General features: G+C 39.8%; 1 protein-coding gene across 2 annotated transcripts in view; it reads right to left on the reverse strand.

Moving 5' to 3' along the window:
• ARHGAP15 (Rho GTPase activating protein 15) overlaps positions 1-18,603 on the reverse strand; it is a 467,195-nt gene that overhangs the window by 383,997 nt on the left and 64,595 nt on the right. Inside the window, exons 3-4 of one of the 2 annotated variants that reach the window (XM_032780495.1) lie at positions 13,878-13,952; positions 9,012-9,073 (exon numbers count right to left, since the gene is read on the reverse strand). In XM_032780495.1, the coding sequence (XP_032636386.1) occupies positions 9,012-9,073; positions 13,878-13,952 (137 nt within the window). The remainder of the gene's footprint in view (positions 1-9,011; positions 9,074-13,877; positions 13,953-18,603) is intronic. The other variant, XM_032780498.1, reaches the window with a different exon arrangement.

The following is an 18,603-nucleotide window of genomic DNA, read 5'->3' on the forward strand; positions in this document are numbered from 1 at the left end:
AACCAGGCGCGGCAAAAGAGTGCGGCCAGTGAAGTCACAATGAGCTCTAGGAACAGGTTTGCAGAGTTGCAAATGAAGAATGGACCGCAGCGGTGGTCACCTGTAGGTGATTCGCTTGGCTGACAAGGTGCAGGTATGCAGTTTTTTCTATAGGAAGAGCGTAGAAGAGTCACACGGAGACACAGCACAATATGCAGCCCCAGGGAGCCATCCCACCATCTCGCAGCACAACACGCTCGCACCATTTACTAGGATGGGTTGCAGTAGGAATTGCAAGGGGACAATAGAAATCGACGGCAGGACTTGCAGCCAGATGGGGCAACAGCGGATAGACTGCACAAGAGGAGAATTCACACTCTCACCAGGCAAAAGGCAGGTCTAAGTGACTGGGGACTCCTTACTAGCGAATAGACATGCTCTTGTAACTAGAAGCTGAATCTGCGAAGAATAGAAGGGGTATTGCTGATCCGGCCCGGCGTCGTGCTAAGACTACTGGGGATGTGGACTCTTGAGGCTGAAAAGGATCCCTAACGCGGGAGCAGGCAAGAATCCTGCGATTGTCCTCTCACGTGGGAAACAAATGTACGGGCTACATTCTCGCTGAAGACATATCAAGGGACGACTATGCCAGACTGAGGCAAGATGACTTAGAAAATCAAGGCTCAGTGATCTTCAGTGGGATTCTTTGCTTGTTCCTTAGAGCAGGGCAACAAAGGTATGACAATATTATGGGCGCTAACACCATGGCTCAGGACAGTGGTCTGCTATTGAGGCAGGGCTTTCGGTGATATGGCGGACTGGGGAAGCATTCATAGACGGAGACTGTTCTTCTCAGTGATGGACTCTACACCTGATGTAAAGGAAGTTTGAAATAGACTTCTAGGATGGAGGCTTGGGCACACTGACTAGAGAGCTTATAAAATTTAGGATTTGGGGGACGATGATTGAGAGATGTCCACGGTAATCTCCTATGCTAGATTTAACAATTGCAGAGGAAAGAACAAGTAAGAAAGGATACAGCCGGGGTGAGGTAGGAGAGTGGACATAAGACGAAGCGGTAGTGTATGATACCAGTCCTAATAGGTGATCACTGGTAGCTAGAATGTTCTGTGCACTAATCGGAATAAGAACTGTCAGTGAAGCCAAACGGCAAAAAATTAAGCTGTTTGATCTACTAATGCAGCGAGCCTCATACGGTAACAACAAAAATGGACGGAACTCAGAGGCTACTAGTGAAGGAAGTGAAAACCGGATATGCATATATGGGGATAACAGAAACATGGTGGAATAGTAGTCATGACTGGAGTACACGGTATTGAAGGCTATGTGCTATTTAGAAAAGACAGAAATAAAGCCAAGGTGGTGGAGTAGCATTGTATATCAATGAATGAGGTACTGTATTAAAGACATAAGAAATAAAGGAAATGATAAGACAGAGTCTGTCTGGGCAAAAATCACTCTGGAAAGAAAGCTGCTAGAGCCTCCCCTGAGATAGTGCTTGGGGTGCTACAGACCACCGGACGATCCTGATGTGGATATGGATAGGACCTTTCTCATGTTCTAAATGGGAATTTGTCGTGATCATGGAGACTTTAACCTTCCAGTACAGATGGAGAAGAGTGTCTAGTTAATTCAAATAGGGCTCCAGCATTTTTCTGGATGTGATAAGACTGATGGATCTCCTTCACAAGTAGTGAAGGCCAGATATTTCATCAAGAAATCATTAAGAAACTGGCATGAAACTGCAAGCACCATGAGGCAAGGAGATTTTTACAATGAATAGTTAAAACTCAGGGGCTTGTTACTGTATGCCTTCAGATCTGCTAAACCATAATTCCTATTTTTTAAGAAGGGAAAAGAAAGCGTGATTGAGTAATTGGCTGGTTTAGTTCGACCATCATTTAGTATGCAAAGGTCTTGCGAAAAAATTTCTTGAATGAGAAAGCAGTTAGACATTGAGGTCAACGAGTACATTGGGACACAGTAACAACGTATAGCGCTCTTTACAAAGGATAGATTGTGCCCAAACCAACCTGATCCTCCTTCTTTGAGAAACAGGTAACAGCACTTTTCTTTAACAAGGGAAACACAGTGGGATCTCATTTACCTCAGTTTTCAGTAAGGGCTTGATAAGGTTCCACAATGGTGGAACTTAGGTTAAATTGGAAAAGATGGGGATCAATATGAAATTGAAAAAGAGTGGAATAAGGAACATCGGTTAAAGGGGCGAGATTACAATGGGTCATAACGAACTGAACTCCTGATGTCAGGCTGACGGAGGTTACTAGTGCGGTTCCTCAACCAATCTTATTTTAACTTTTTATTCTGACCGGTCACACAAGTGGAATTGTGCTACTAAAGTGATTTGCGGATGACACAAGGTTCGGAGGCTTTATTTGCTACACTGAGAAGGACCCACCAGCATATAATACAGGAGATCATGGATGACCTTGTAAATTGGAAACCCCACACCGAAGGTACCGACACGACAGAGTTGAATACGCGTAAAATTTAGGCGGGATATTTGGATAACTTTCTAAAATAGGTTCAGAAAAGTGCCAAGGTCACGCATTAGAGATTAATAACAAGATTTTCTGGTCTTTATCAAATTGGCGGACACTCAGTTGGACGTAACACAGGGAGGAGACGGACTTGGGTTATTGGTTGCTCACAGGCTTACTATGAGCCGACAATGTCCAATATGGCCATTTGGAAAAAAGCATATCGACGTTTTATGGATGCCATCAGCGAGGTATTTCCAGGTAACAATTAAGGCTAGGTGTTAGGTGTGCACGCTTTTCAAGACACTGTGTGGACCTCATCTGGCAATACTTGTGCGAGTTTCTGCGTCTCCATGTTTCAAGAGGTATGAATTCAGAACAGGAACAGCATACAGAGAAGGGCTACACATTAGGATGATCCGAGGAACATGGAAAACCTGTGCTTACGAAAAGGAGACTCAAAGACCTTGGGTTGTTGATAGCCCTAACCAAAGAAGCTGAGGGAGAATGATTGCTCCTTATAATATACCAGATGGATTAATATCTAGAGAGGGGAAAACAGGAATTATTTAAAGCTAGTATCAATGTGGACACCAAAGAACACAATGCATATACTGGACACAAGGAAGTTGACTTGAATTAGATGAAAGGTTCTAACCATTAGGGAGGAAGTTCTGGAACAGCCTTCCAAGGGAGTAGTTAGAGCAAAAGACATATACTGGCTTTCAAGACTAAGCTTGATAAGTTAATGGAGGGGGATGGTTTATGATGGGAATAGCCTGATTTTGGCAATTAATTGATCTTTGATTAGGCAGGTCAATATGCAATGTTTCTGTGATGGGAATGTTAGAATGGGTGGGATCTCGAATTACTACAGGGAATTCTTTCCTGGTGTGCTGGCTGGTGAGTCTTGCCCACATGCTCAGGGTTTAACTGATCACCATATTTGGGGTCGGGAAGGAATTTTCCTCCAGGGAAGATTGACAGAGGCCCTGGAGGTTTTTCGCCTTCCTCTGCCGCGTGGGGAATGGGTCACTTGCTGGAGGATTCTCTGCACCTTTAGGTCTTTAAACCACGATTTGAGGACCTCAATAACTCAGACATAGGTTAGGGGTTTGTTACAGGAGTTGGTGGGTGAGATTCTGTGGCCTGCTTTGTGCAGGAGGTCAGGCTAGATGACCATAATGGTCCCTTCTGACCTTAAGTCTATGAATCTATGAATTAATCACAATTCACTATTGATTACTCTCCTATTTAATATATTTCAATCATTCTATCAAGGAGCAGAAATAATACCTTGGGTGAAATCCTGGCTGCATTGAAATCAAAGACAAAACTCTCACTGACATTAATGCGGCCAGGATTTGATTTCAGGCATATTTGTGACCACTCAGCCTATATAAATAATGAGCAGCAAAACCAAATATCTGAAGGCAACAATCCATGAACAACCCAGAAGCTTAAAATTATTCACTCAGTTTATTTGGTGAATGTTTACCAAAAGCAAATGCATTTGAAGAAAATGTGGATCCATTTGTGAAGACTTGCTAACCAAAACAGAAGGCTAAGGGTGCGATTTTCCAAAGTACCTAAAATAACATAGGAACATAGGTCCCACTGAAAGTCAGCAGAACTTATGTGTATAAATGATTTAGGAGACTCCCTCAAATTCACAATGAATAACTAGGCCAGATCCTTAGCTGATATAAACTGTGCTGACTCACAATAGCTGAAGATATGGACCATTATTTGGAATAAACACTTCAACCAGCTCTGCTAATTAATCCTCACAATATCCTTATGAGGTAGCATCAAAAATGACTACCAGTAAAAACCAAGGGGAAAGATTCTCCAGCCAAACCATACCTGCAGCTCCTTTTTTTTTTTTTTTACTGAAAAAGCTTCAATGACAGTGTCCTTTCTACTGCCCCTCTACCAGACCAGTGTGCAATGATCAATGATTTTGGTTGACGTCCCTAGTATTTTACATTCCCAGCGAGGACATCTAAGGCAATACCAGGTGGGTCATTTGACCTGTCCAGCGTCAATCCAATATGTGTTTCATAATTAATCCACACATGAATTAGCAGTAGACCTCAGGTTGAAAGCACTTGCCGGGCCTAGTCTACTCAGGCAAAGATAGTGGAGAGAAAGGTAGGGGTCAGTATGCAAGAGATTTGCATTCATGTGTACCAGAGCCTCCCCTCTAGTAGATATATAATCAGGCTTGCTCAAGAGTACATAAGTTGGCTTTATTTGATTTATCAACATAAAACTTGTGCTGTGGGTGCTGGGATTTGCAAGAAAAGCCTTGTGAAATATTCACAATGATACTCAAAACCTACTGAATTTCAAGTCTCCTGACAAACTCAGAACTCAGATCAGATTCATCAGAAGGTTCCCTAAGGTTTGCAACCTTTCCTGTTAATGACGGCCCAGCTTCAAGAGAACCTGGAGCTATTTACAATTTTGCACTGAAGATGTGAAATTTACTTTTGCACAAAGCCACATAAAAGACTGTTGTTTTGACTGCGCAAATGTCTACTCTGCAATCACAGAGTGGGGTTGCAGCTTGTGTAGTCCTACTGGAGTTAGCTTTAATCTAGCTAGCTCAGGTACTACATCAGCAGAGCCAAGGCAGCACGGGCTTCAGGGTGGGCTGAACCCTGAAGCCTGTGGGTAATTACTAGCAGGGCTAGCCCACACTGAAGTCTGTGCTGCTGCAGAGTCACTGCTCTGTTACCCAAGATAGCTAGATTAAAGCTAGCTCATATATGTCTACATGAGCAACTGTCTGACTCTGTGATTGAAGTCCAGACACACCCTGAGTTTCACTTTGAGTTCTAGGGTTCATCTCAGCTTGAAATCCAGAGTGAAGCTAAAGGGTGTGTGTAGCGGGGTGACCTGGGACCTTAAAACAGCCCTGGGAGAGGGCTGGGGTAGGTGAAAAGCTAGGCTGATTAGGGGAAAGCAGCCACGGGTGGGGCCATGCCCCAGTCAGGTCATGGCTGGCCCTGTAAGAGGGCTGAGGGCCAGAGACTGGAAGAGAGTCTTTCTCTGGCTTTTTGAGAGAGAAGGACCTGGCTGCCTGGGAGCTGAGAAGGGTACCTAGGGTAAACTGTGCTGGAGAAGGGCAGAGGAAGCTGAGCAGCTCCAGCCTGCAAAACCCCAAGCTGCAGGCCTTGGTAAAGGGCCTACAAAAGGGGCTGCAGAGAGGCAGCCCAGAGACAGGCAAAGATAGTAGGTCCTAACTCCCTTGGAGATGATGAGTAGTTTACCAACTGCAGTCCACCTCAGGGAGCGGGGACTAGATGATGAGTGGCAGTAGCCAATGAGGCAAGGTGGGGATAGAGGGTAGGGGGTTCCCCTGGGAGGGGAGACCCAGAGACAGGGGGTTGCTGCTGGGGGCAGAACCCTGAAGTAGAGGGGCATCTGGGTCCGTGAGGGACACAGGGAGCCAGCGGCGGGCGAGACACCAGCCTGTAGAGGGCGCTCTGGGCTGGAAAGAGCTAATTCCCGAGGCAGCCAGCAGGAGGCGCCGCGCCAGCGAGTCGTCACCCTGCCACAGTGTGGAAGAAAAATAGAGGAAAACTGAAAAATAATTTTGAAGGATCCCTTGAGAAGTGAAAGAACTGAGCTTCACAAGAACTGTAATTGGAGGTATGTTCCTGATGATGCATGTGTGCAGTTAGCTAACAACAACTGCATCTATATATTGCATGTAAGCATGGATTGTTAGTGTTATGGAATACTGAGGTGAGACCATATCTCAGATATGGTAATTTCAAAGCATTCTGTATCAAGACTTTAGTGCCATGTGGCAACAAGCAGTGTTACTGAACTTTGAATTCTCTTTTTTAGGGGAAAAAGGGTTGGTTCAACCCCTTATGACATATGAAGATTCAGAGTGTTCTTGCAGGATACTGTGTAGCTGAATCAGAATCAGACAAGACAATGACTGTATCATATCTGAGTATGGCTTCAGGACAAGATTTTTTTTTCCCTACCATTCTCCTTAAATTAAAAATTATCTTTAAATCAAAACTTCATGGTTTCTACTTATTTACCTTTAACTGTTAGTTCACAAGAGCAGTTTTTGTTTATGAAGTGCTTCGATAGACCTTAATAAGGTCAAATATAGTTTGGGGGGTTAACTGGTTTTTCTACAGATGGACATTCATATATAGAATTTCACTGGACATGTAAAAGTGTGGGCAAGGTTTTCAAGCCCTTTGGGAAAGTCAATTCATCAGCGACTGTAGTCTTTTCCAGATGCATATTCCACAGCTTTGAAAAATTCACTCTCAGTGAATGAGCAGTAAGGGCTAAATAAGGAGAGGGAGAAGATGGATAAAGAATATATAGACCAAAATAAAAAAGTTATCTTTGTCTGTTTTTCATCCACAGAGACAGATAGTCCTCAATATAAATATGCAGAAAGATCCAAATTGAAAACCAAAAAGTATATTGCATAAAATAATCTTTTTGAATCAACAGAATTGTTTTATATAAAGTCAAAAAAATGGTGGCTGATCACCAAAGGGTGAAATCTGACATCTTCATATTGTAAATTGAAGCAATACACAATACATCAGCCTTGCAGCAGCTGCAGTATTTGCATTCTAGCAAATGGACACCTGATGGCAGCACATTATAACACCAACACTGTTCACGATTGCTCCATCTTTAATACAGTAGTACTTTTAAAATCTGAATGGAGAATGCCATGTTTATAAATGCAATAATAATATTCTGAATGTTTCATGCGTAACCACATGAGTTGGAAACAAACATTCTGCAAGCTTTTCTGTTCTGAATACTACATGGTATTAACATATGCAAAGCCCCAGTTCTTACTCATACATACCCTTTGTTTAAGTAATGTTAAATGTCTGATTGAATTCATTTGCTTTTTTGCGATTTTCTAAGTTTCAACTGATACTCCTTTGTACTTAGGTCATCAGCATAGAATGAGACCTTGAGGCTGACTCAACTCATCACTAATACTGCATAACAGTTCCAAGAAATGAATGCAGTCCAAGATTGCCAGGAAAGTATGCTGCTTCTTCTCAAACTAGGATCTGGCCACAGTGAACCATGTGTTTGTCACCTCCAGATTGGATGATTGTAACACCATATCTTGTGTTGAAGGGAGAAAAGACACAACAAGTCCAGTTATTAAAACAACAGCCCCATCCTGAGCAATATCTGCACTTTCCAGGGCTCCCAGTTTGCTTTCGGTGTCAATTCAAGGCTGTGGTTTTCATTCCTCATGGGCTGGGTACTAGCTACATCACACCCCACTCTTCATTCTCAACCTAACAAGACAGCTCACAGAACAATGTCTCTGACAAACTTATAGGAGGGAGGTAAGGCATGCTCTTTTGAGGAACTCCCCTTGTGAAACAGCCACTGGAGAAGATAAGATTTAACCCAAGTTTGCCCCCTTTTTAGAGCTCATTACTGAGACTCTACATTTTGCAAAAGTCTTCAGTCCAAAACCAAAACCAAGGAGTGACAGACAATGACAAAGACAGACACTTCAGTGATCTTACTCCATCTTTATACAGCTTTAAGGGAAAGCTCAATTAACCTTTGGTTTACTCGTGAATGTCTCTGTTTTGGTCAGTTCTGATCACTTCTGTATAGTAATTTGTTTTTTGGTTACATTTACTTTGTATATAGAATTTTGCTACCAGAAAAAATATAATGCCTCAGAGATGTTGAGGGGGTCATACAACATGTATAAGGGCAAAAGAGTATTTGCTTTCAAACATCCTGGGTCACTGACCCAAAAGATCCACATGGTTTATTACTATGTAGACAGTTAGGAACTTTAAAATGTAGATCTTTCATCAGATGGAATTTTATAATATATCATATCAATCAGCTAATAATCCTCCAGAAGGTAGAATGAATTGTGTCTGTTCTGCTGCCATTCAGGTACCTAAAGAGATAGGATTTTCCTTGGCTCTCAGTGTTTACCTAACTGTGCTCCCACTGAAATCAATAGTGAAACTCCCTTTGACTTCAACAGCAGCAGAGATAGGTCAGCTCTGACAGCTTTTAAAAGTCTTACCCTAGGTGCCTATATGGAAGCAGCAATTATATGGGTGTCCAGATCACACCCCCGAAGTCCACACCAGCTGTGCCCAAATGTTCTCCAGCTGAAAGCTGCATTATCTATTTGCCTGGAGCCCAAAGGCTGCACCTAATGTGCATAAAATGGAACAGAATTGCAGCTGTCCCCATTTTTAATATGGAAGCAGGGCTCATGGTCACATCATATGATATAGCCTGGCAGTTTATATCAACTGTATTCTGAGAGCTGTAGCCTCAGCAAGCTACAACAACATATTAAACATGAGAGCACCCATGTGCAGAATAGTAAAACTGTGGATTGCATTTGGTTCATATGCCAGACATTGGCCACTTCTGATATTCATGATATGGCCCATATGACTTCTGATTAAATGTTATATAATTGACACAACATAAAATGAACAATACCTTAACTTCTTGCCTCCTTCTGCAATTTTAGCTTTTAGAAGATATCCTTCTTTTTCCACTACCTGCAAGAAAGAATATCTATATCATAACCCTATATTTTATTAATATGAACCAATTTATTTAGTACATGCTACAAGACTCTGTATATAGGAATGTCTAGTGTTGTAGCAATTTATCACTTATTCTTATTTTAGTTATCTATGGTCAGTTCCTTTCAAGTGCTGGCAAGTTATCTTTAATATCAATCAAATATATAGTAATAAAATGGAAAAGAAACTCTGAACATTATATCTGAAAAAAACCTGTTTAAGTGCAAGTAAAGTTTCTGGTTATAAGTGAAACATTGGTTAAAATGTATCATATTGCTTCACTAATACATCTTAAGTTATATGAAATGTCTATAGGAATTTTATGTTTGCTTATAAGCTATGTAGAACATACATGATCCTAGAGCCATAGCACCCTCTGCAGTGAAAACTTTAGCTCTTATAAGCTACCTAGGGTCAGGTATATGAATGGCAGACCTCCAAAAAATTATCTAATGAAGGTGCATGTCTATAGGTGACACTTTTCCCTTTGAGTCAGTACTAACTCAAGACTGTTGTAAGGTCCAAAAAGGCATTATGCTTTTAGGGGTGCTGTCTTTCCAATGAGATGTAATACAAAGGCCCTCACCTCTTGCAGTCATTAAAAAGTCACACTCAAATGGGAATTGTTTATGTTAATGTGAGGGCAGCATTTGTTCTTAAATTTACAATTGCACCAAAATGTTCTAATGATATAACCCAGGGAAAGCACACTGTGAGTAGCTCATCACTGACACCACAATCTTGAGTTGGAATTACAAATGAAAACACCACAACTTGTATGTATCTACCAAAACTGGGCCAGAACATCTGGTGAGGCCAAACTGGCCAGAGCACAAATAGTGTGTGTGTGTGTGTGTGTGTGTGTGTGTGAGAGAGAGAGAGAGAGAGAGAGAGATTTAAGTCTCACCTTTGTAGTACCCCAATCCTAGGGCTTCTCTGTGAAAGCCAGTTCTCCCTGTGTAGTATTAAAGCAGCCTAAGGATTGCTCTAAATTACACTAGGCTGCAACACTGAAAGGGGGCCAAAATTGCAGCTGAGGATTGGCAGAGCACAGGGGCATCCTGGGTCACTCCTCTCCTTGAACATCCCCCCCCCCACATACACACACATTCACACACTCTTTTATTTGTTAAACCAGCAGCAAGGAAATTCAGTAGTGTAAGAATTCCTATGTCAGATTGATGTCACTAGATGATCGTCCTTATACTCGGGAGATTGAGGGGTTCGTTTCACCAACTTTATGGCCAGATTATGATGGCAGTGCAACAAAAAGTAACCACACCTTATTAAAGGAGTTGGGCAATTGTTTTAGTGTATGTTGAAGAAACTTTTATTTTGGCCTTCAGCTAAATCATCGTGACCTGTGAACCCATCAGATTGCACTAGCTAAACAGGATCCCATCGGGTTAGTACTTGGAAAAGGGCATGAAAGGAACACATAAATGGTGTCGGAAGGGAGACTAGTGATTTAGAAGATGACTGTCTTCACCTTCAGTCACTTATGAAGTAATGTCCCAGGAGGATGCTGGTTAACTTCATATAGTCTCTGCTGAGCCATTACAGCTCAGGGTGGAGCAGATGATTTCCTAAAAACTGTCATAGACTTTAGCCTTTTGCAGGGTTATATATAGCAATAGGAAACATGTTTTATATATAAGGGAGGATTATAAAATCAAATATACAAGTCTGTTTTTACTGTACAAAAATATGACTATATAAAAACAGAATGGTGTATACAATGGCATCCAAAGGGTACTTCAGTTTCTCATGAGAGTTTAAGTTTGGAATATACAATACTGTGTACACTGCATATACACACATATTTGTACATGCATACTGAAAACCTGTATGCTTACAGACAACATTTTGGGTGATATCCTCATCTGAACATGTAGAAAAGGCACACACAAATTCCTATAACTTGCACTTATTCCATTCATAGCTTCCAAGGCCAGAAGGGTCCATCGGGATCACCTGGCCTGACCTTCTGTATAGCACAGCCCATAGAACTTCCCCAAAATAATTCCTAGAGCATGTATTTTAGAAAAATATCCAATATTGATTTAAAAATTTACCACATCCCTTGTTGGATGTTCCATGCAAATCCCTAGGTGTCAATATGGAGTGTAGACAAAAAAATATTTAGGACCACAGGCATTGTTCACCAGAATCACATCATCACTCCATCTAGCTAGAGAAGGGGGAATAATTTCAGATAAAGTAAGAACTAACCCCAATATCCTCCTACTTTTCGATCATACTTGTAACAACCCCTTGGATCATTTTCCATCCCTTCTCATCCTTCAATTTTTATTGCTTTATACTTCTGGTGTGTAGTCAGGGCCAGCGGTGCTAAATGTCAGATGAGAAGGTTATTCTCTGAATGTTTCCATCCATCTGGAAATGGCAGCTGGGAGGAGCTTTTACTAATCAACAAGTTGTTGATCACTTCTCCAAACCAGATCCAAATTTTGATCATTTCAAGGTTTGCCCATCACTATATCTAGATTGGTATTATATTCGAACACAAATAGAAGCAATGCGAAATTTCAATACTCACTTTGAACAATCTGTATCTTGAAATTTGGGGGATTTAAGAACAGGATTCATTTCCAGATTAGAACGTTGCTACTCAGACCCCTCTCTATGACAATCCTGAGCTGGAACATCAAATGAATACACCACCAAAACTGAGGGATCTAGGGAATTCAAATCCAAACTGCACAGCTGAAACCCATCTCATTTTAACTTAGATGTCTAGTTCTAACCAGGCCCAGCTCTAGCCATTTCGCCACCCCAAGCACGGCGGCACGCCATGGGGGAGCGCTCTGCCACTCACCAGTCCCGCGGCTCCGGTGGACCTCCCGCAGGCGTGCCCGCGGATGCTCCCACCGGAGCCGTGGGAGCAGCGGACCCTCCACAGGGACGCTTGCAGGAGGTCCACCGGAGCCACCTGCCGCCCTCCCGGCAATCTGCAGAGTGCCCCCCGTGGCATGCCGCCCCAAGCACGCGCTTGGCGCGCTGGGGCCTGGAGCCGGCCCTGGTTCTAACTTAGATATTTCAAAAACACAAGAACTAGTATTTCAATCGCATGGTTTATCCTGGCACTGGAAATCCTCCAGGTAATATTCAGAAGGCTCCTTATTTCTATATACGATAGTTGCTTATACACCTCTACCCCGATATAACACGACCTGATATAACACGAATTTGGCTATAACGCGGTAAAGCAGTGCTCCGGGGGAGCCGGGGGGAGGCTGCGCACTCCAGCAGATCAAAGCAAGTTCAATACAATGTGGTTTCACCTATAATGCGGTAAGATTTTTTTGCTCCCGAGGATAGCGTTATATTAGGGTAGAGGTGTATATTATTCTGATTTAATAAGTACAATGATTGCCTTTAAAATATTACAGTTGTCTTTGATAACTTGATGTTATCGCAGTATTCACTGATATTCTCCATAATTAGTACAGGGACTACCAAGGGAATACTGCAGTACCATTTTTTAGTTACTAAGGCAATTGAAAAGGTTTTAAAGGTACCACTCTTTCTATGTACATATACGTTATAAAGCAATATATGCACATGTATCGCAAAGTACATCTACTAATGTCCCTTATCTCGTCTTATGTGATTTCACAGAAATCCTTCTAGGACAATTCAGTTTATTCTTCCAGTCCTTCATCTGATGGATGACATGGGGTTACAAAATCATGAAATGTCCTTATAGTACTCTCTTTTCTTTCTGCCTCAGTGAATATCCATCATTTGTTTTTGAGTTGTTGACCTTCCTGCACCTTTCCAGCTGAGGAAAGGTTGAGAGAATAATCCAAAATACCCTGAAAGAATTAACATAAAAATAAGGTACTGGAAGCATAGGGCTGTACTTCTTTCTGTACTTAAAAAAGTATTAAATATGAAATGTATATATATACACACTTGTATGTGTCTGTGTAGTGTGTATAATTGTGTGTAGCTATCACAGACAGGGATGTACACTCACATATTTGTGTGTATTAATATATGCAAGAGTGAGGTGGTCTGCTAGTGTTACTGGAAAACAGTATCAGAAAATATAGTTAATACTATATCAGCTATGGTTTCCAAAGCTTTCCTGAACTGAATTATACATGAGAAATGGGCCAAATTCTGAAGACTTTAATCTGACAAAAGTCCCTTTGAAGTCAATATCATTACCTATATGATTCTGGATTTTCATGTTAATGGTCTTTTAAAAAATATAACCTTTTAATTTGCCTCTGTTTTTCTACAGTATAATTCTACAGGTAACTAATTATGTATAAAAAATTAAGTTAAAACACAGTAGCATGGGCAAAGGCACAAAACTGGCTTCACTCTTCTCAATATATATTTTTCTCTTCACTAAATCTCAAACATTACTAAAAACAAATTCACAGCTAGTATGTTCCCTTAATTTTGCTTATTCTGCTAATCCAAACTAATATTTTTGGAAAAGAAATCTAAGCAGTTAATTAACATCCAACTATTAGTATTGCTGAAATGTCAGCCTAGTGCTCCTGATTCAATAGCAAATTGAAATTGTATATCATTAATTAAAATGCTTTGTCGTTTCTAACATTATAATTTCTATTAAGTCACAAACTTTCCACACATTTTTACTTCTTTCTACTCCCTTAACATATTAAGGCATCCAGAGTGTCAAGGGTTCATCTATAAACACATACTATATTTCCATTAAAAACATTTAAAGTAAATAAGCAAAGCAATACATAGATTCTGTAATACAATTGCTTACCGTTTGTTCCTTTGGGCTAATGATGTCTGTGAGTATTAAGTTATGTTGGGAATGATTCCTTCTATGACGAGATATCTGAAAATACATTCATTTACAACTTAGAATCAGCTTGATATAATTGTACCAAATCAAACAAGGTTTACTTGTAAGGATAGACGGAAACAATCTGTTGACAGAACATGTGCAGTGTGTGTATACGTATATGTGTATTTTATGTATTAAAGAAAAATGAAGTTTTTGAAAACCTGGTTCCCACTGAGAATGAACAGACTTTAGGATCATTCCTAGTCCTAATGTTTGCAATGCAACTCTGTCAAATTAAGCTAAAATCAACTGGCATATATATAAACCTTCTGAGCTTATCTAGAACACTTCATTCACAGGATCTCAAAGCAGTTTAAAAAGATGGGTAGCATTATCCCCATTTTACAGATAGGGAAATTGAAGCACAGAGACGTTAATGATGAGCCCAAGGCCACATTGCAAGTCAGTGAGAGAAATAGGAGATACATTAGGTTCTTTTCCCAGTTCTAGTCTATCATGTTCCAGAAATTGTAATGGCTATCCCCAAACCTTCCATGACTAGAAGGCTACATAAATATTTTGGTCCTGATTTTGCTGCTTGGATTGGGGCCTTAATTTCTTTCAGTCCCCTCTTTTTTTCCCAGGAGAAAAGTGTACAAAACTGTAATTGACAGAAGCATAACACATGACCCCAGGAAATTATCAGAACTACATGAATATTTCATAATGAACCTAAAACTCACCTGCATTCAGGTTTTCCTACAAACCTGAAACTCAGACAGGTTACCCAAAGATATACCAGGTCTTTTTGTAAAAGTTGGTTGTGCTTTAATTTAGTTTTTAGCACAAAAGAGGGTGAGTTACAGTTGGAAGTTGGAACCAAAACAAGACAAAAAATCAAATTTGGACTTAATTTTACTCCCCATATTCTATTCTCTTATTACCTACTAAAACACAGTTAACAAAAAGCCATAATGTATTGTGTTTATGTTTAAATATCTGAATCTACCAATTGTTCTTAATTAATCCGTAGGCCTCCCTTAAAAAACAGTTAACTATATTATGATCCTATATTTTTCTGCACACTTTGCCTTCATGTTTATATGTAATCATTAACATTTTAAGCCCTGAAATCTATATCCTAGATAGAGCTCTGCTCTCCTAGTCAGAGCTAATGAGCTTAATGAATTACCAGTTATAAATTTAATACAAACATTTCAGATAAAGAGATAAACATTCTTCACAATTCAAAAGTTTCTCTGACCTATTTATAAAGAATATCACTTAACAATTTCATTAGGGGTGAGTAACAGCTGGTGACATGGCTGTGTCCTAAAGTGTTTTTCTCTCTTAATATTCTGCATCTTAAGCAATCGAGCCTTCATAAGAAATACTTTAGTTAGTGGCAGTCCCTCCTTTGGGGAGAAAAATATGTCAGACCACATTTTCTGTATTTTGCAATCTTGTTTTCAAGAGTGTCATGTTTCTGTTTTATTAGCATGTAGGGTAAACAAGAATGATTTGCTGATGCTATTGAGAGAACTTCTAAGACTGTGGTCTTTCTATTTAGATTTTGGATTGAATTTAATATTAATGCAAACAGAGGCATTTGTATAAATTCTAAATAAATTAATTCAATTTATCTTTTTTTTCCTTATCTTCAGCATTACAAATCTGGAGACTATAGACTGCACAAGAGATATAACTAAACTATTCAGGTCTAGATCATATAATTCTCTGTTTCAGACCTCCATACCTAATTATTCTTTTACATATAACCAGGCATATTGCTAAATGTTTTTAAAAATATTACTTTCTCTCAGCCAAATCACATAAAAGGACATACCACTATTCCTAAGGTCTACTTTATAGCAAACCAATATTTAATGAGTGGCTCAAGAATCAAAATGTGGCCTTTTGTGGCAAAGGGAAAATTACTTTTTATAGTGACCCATCCTCTCCCAGTCTTTATTCAGGTCTAATTTGATGGTGTCCAGTTCGCAAATTAATTCAAGTTTTGCAGTTTCTCATTGGAGTCTGTTTTTGAAGTTTTTTTTGTTGAAGAATTGCCACTTTTACGTCTGTTATTGAGTGTCCAGGGAGATTGAAGTGTTCTCCTATTGGTTTTTGAATGTTACAGTTCTTGATATCTGATTTGTGTCCATTTATTCTTTTGTGTAGAGACTGTCCGGTTTGGCCAATGACCATGGCAGAGGGGCATTGCTGGCACATGATGGCATATATCACATTGGTACATGTGCAGGTGAACTCTCGTCCTTTCATGTGCTATAATATATATTCTGCTTACTGTTTTTTTCACTCCATGCATCTGATTAAGTGGGTTTTAGCCCATGAAAGCTTATGCTCAAATAAATTTGTTAGTCTCTAAGGTGCCACAAGGACTCCTCCTTGTTTTTGTTGATACAGACTAACATGGCTATCACTCTGAACCCTGTCGCCATGACAATGAGTTACACAGGCTAATTGTGCATTGTGTCAAAAAGTACTTTCTCTTGTTTGACTTAAACATGCTACCTATTCATTTCATCAAGTGATCTCTGGTTCTTGTGTTATGTGAAGGAGTAAATACTTCCTTATGCACTTTTTTCATACCATTCATGATTTTATAGACCTCCACCGTATCCCTGCTTAGTCCACTCTTTTCTAACTTGAACAGCAGTGATGTTTTTAGTCTCTCCTTGTATGGAAGCCATTCCATACCATTGATCTTCTTTGGTACCCTTCTCTGAACATTTTCCAGTTCCACTCTACCTTTTTGAGATGAAGCAACAAGAACTGCACACAAGGTATGAGCATACCATGGATTTACATGGTGGCATTGTATTTTGCAGTCTACCTACCCTCCACTCATCTGGTACAGAGGTTTTTTCAGCAGCAGGTTACATATTACAGTTAGTAGTCTTGCTATTTCATATTTGAGTTCCTTTAGAACTTGATGAATACTACCTGGTCCTGGAGACTAATTACTATTACATTATCAATTTGTTCTAAAACTTCTTCTACTGATACATCAATATGGGATAGTATTTCAGTTTTGTCACCCAAAAGGATAGCTCCAGTGTGGGCATTTCCCACACATTCTCTGCAGTGAAGACAGGCAAACAGACTGACAGAAGATACTGCTTTAAAAATTTTTCCAGAAAGCAACACAACAATTGCCAGGTCCAGATATAGATGACTTCCTTTTCCCATTATTATATTCATTAAAAATCTTCATTGTGAATGCAGCACCAGAAGCAGTAATGGAAACTGAATGTGTGTTGTGGAAATGATACCCAAGTTTCTGTAAAAGTAGAAGATATGAAATCATGTCAAGCACTAATGGTGGATTCCAATGTAACTCAGACAAGAACCTCCTTCAGCCCCCAAAACTGAATCTAGATCTAGACTTTGAATCTGTGGCCTCTCTCTATAGTGAATCAAGCCAAACCAACACTTTCATTAGAAATCTCTCCAAACATCTGGCTCTCAAATGAAATGAAAGAAAACTTTAAACAAAGTTTTTTTTCTGTTCTTTGTAATCCATAGTGAGCATTTGGTTTAGGGATAGTGCCATCCTTTTATTCAGATCTTCATAAATTGAATCAAAGCATCTTGACAGAAACTCCCAACAGATATAAACGCATACTGTGGAGATTTGTCTAGAAACTCATCAGAACATAAATATTTATATTTTGTAAATATCCCATCTATTAAATATCCCATCTATTAAAGCAGTTTATTGGTCACATTACATCGCTGCTTCCCAAATATACTTATAGTCAGTAGGAATCTGTTCTAAACAGGACCATTTGATTGACAGAGGGCTGCTTTGGAAACAAAATTTACAAATTAATCCCCGATTTTACATTATGTAAAATACTGAACATCTAAGTGATTACTAACAACTGTATGGGGCACATTATAAGAGTTATACACATACACCTAGAGAAGGATATTCTTGTTTTATAGGTAAACAATAAGGGGTATGATTTAGGATTTCGCCATCCCAATACCATTATCTTAATAAAGTAAAGCTGAACCTAAATAGTATCTGTCATAACACCTCTATCTCATCCCATACTGTGTTATGAAAGGCAGAGATTTATAAGAGTAGTTCTAAAAAGGAATCTCAAGGAAAGTCATCTTATCAGCAGTTTTCTGATTTGGTGAACATTCTTCAGTCAGCAACAATGTCACCTGCAGCATTAAAAATCCACTCAGAGAGCGGCTGAAAGTCCGTGGGCAAGTCTGGTTTTGTTAAATTCAGCCTCAGCAACTTCTTCTCCCCTCCTCCCCTAAGTTAGCTAAAGGGTATCCCTCTACTACTGGAGTTATTCTAGCATCCAAGAACTGATCCAGTGTCATACTTTCTGCAAACACACAGAGCCTCCATAAAACATGCCTGCTATTCCAGCAGGGACTGATAACTCCCTTACAACTACTATTTTAACATAATTAATTTAATGTAAATAAAATACCTGTGAACTTTTATAATGACTTGATCTCTAATGTAATTTCCTTCTGTGCTTCCATTTGTTCTCAAGATGTTTTCTAAAAATAATATACTTAGCTTTGGGGTTTCACTCTGATTGTGTGCTGATAGACCAATCCTAGCAAAACACAATCTGTTGCTAGTTATTCTCTTATCACAGCAGGACATAGATCCTAAAAAGGGACCTTGGGACTCAGTATTCACACT

The sequence above is a fragment of the Chelonoidis abingdonii genome, chromosome 10 (genome assembly GCF_003597395.2).
Source record: "Chelonoidis abingdonii isolate Lonesome George chromosome 10, CheloAbing_2.0, whole genome shotgun sequence".
Lineage (NCBI taxonomy): Eukaryota > Metazoa > Chordata > Testudines > Testudinidae > Chelonoidis > Chelonoidis abingdonii.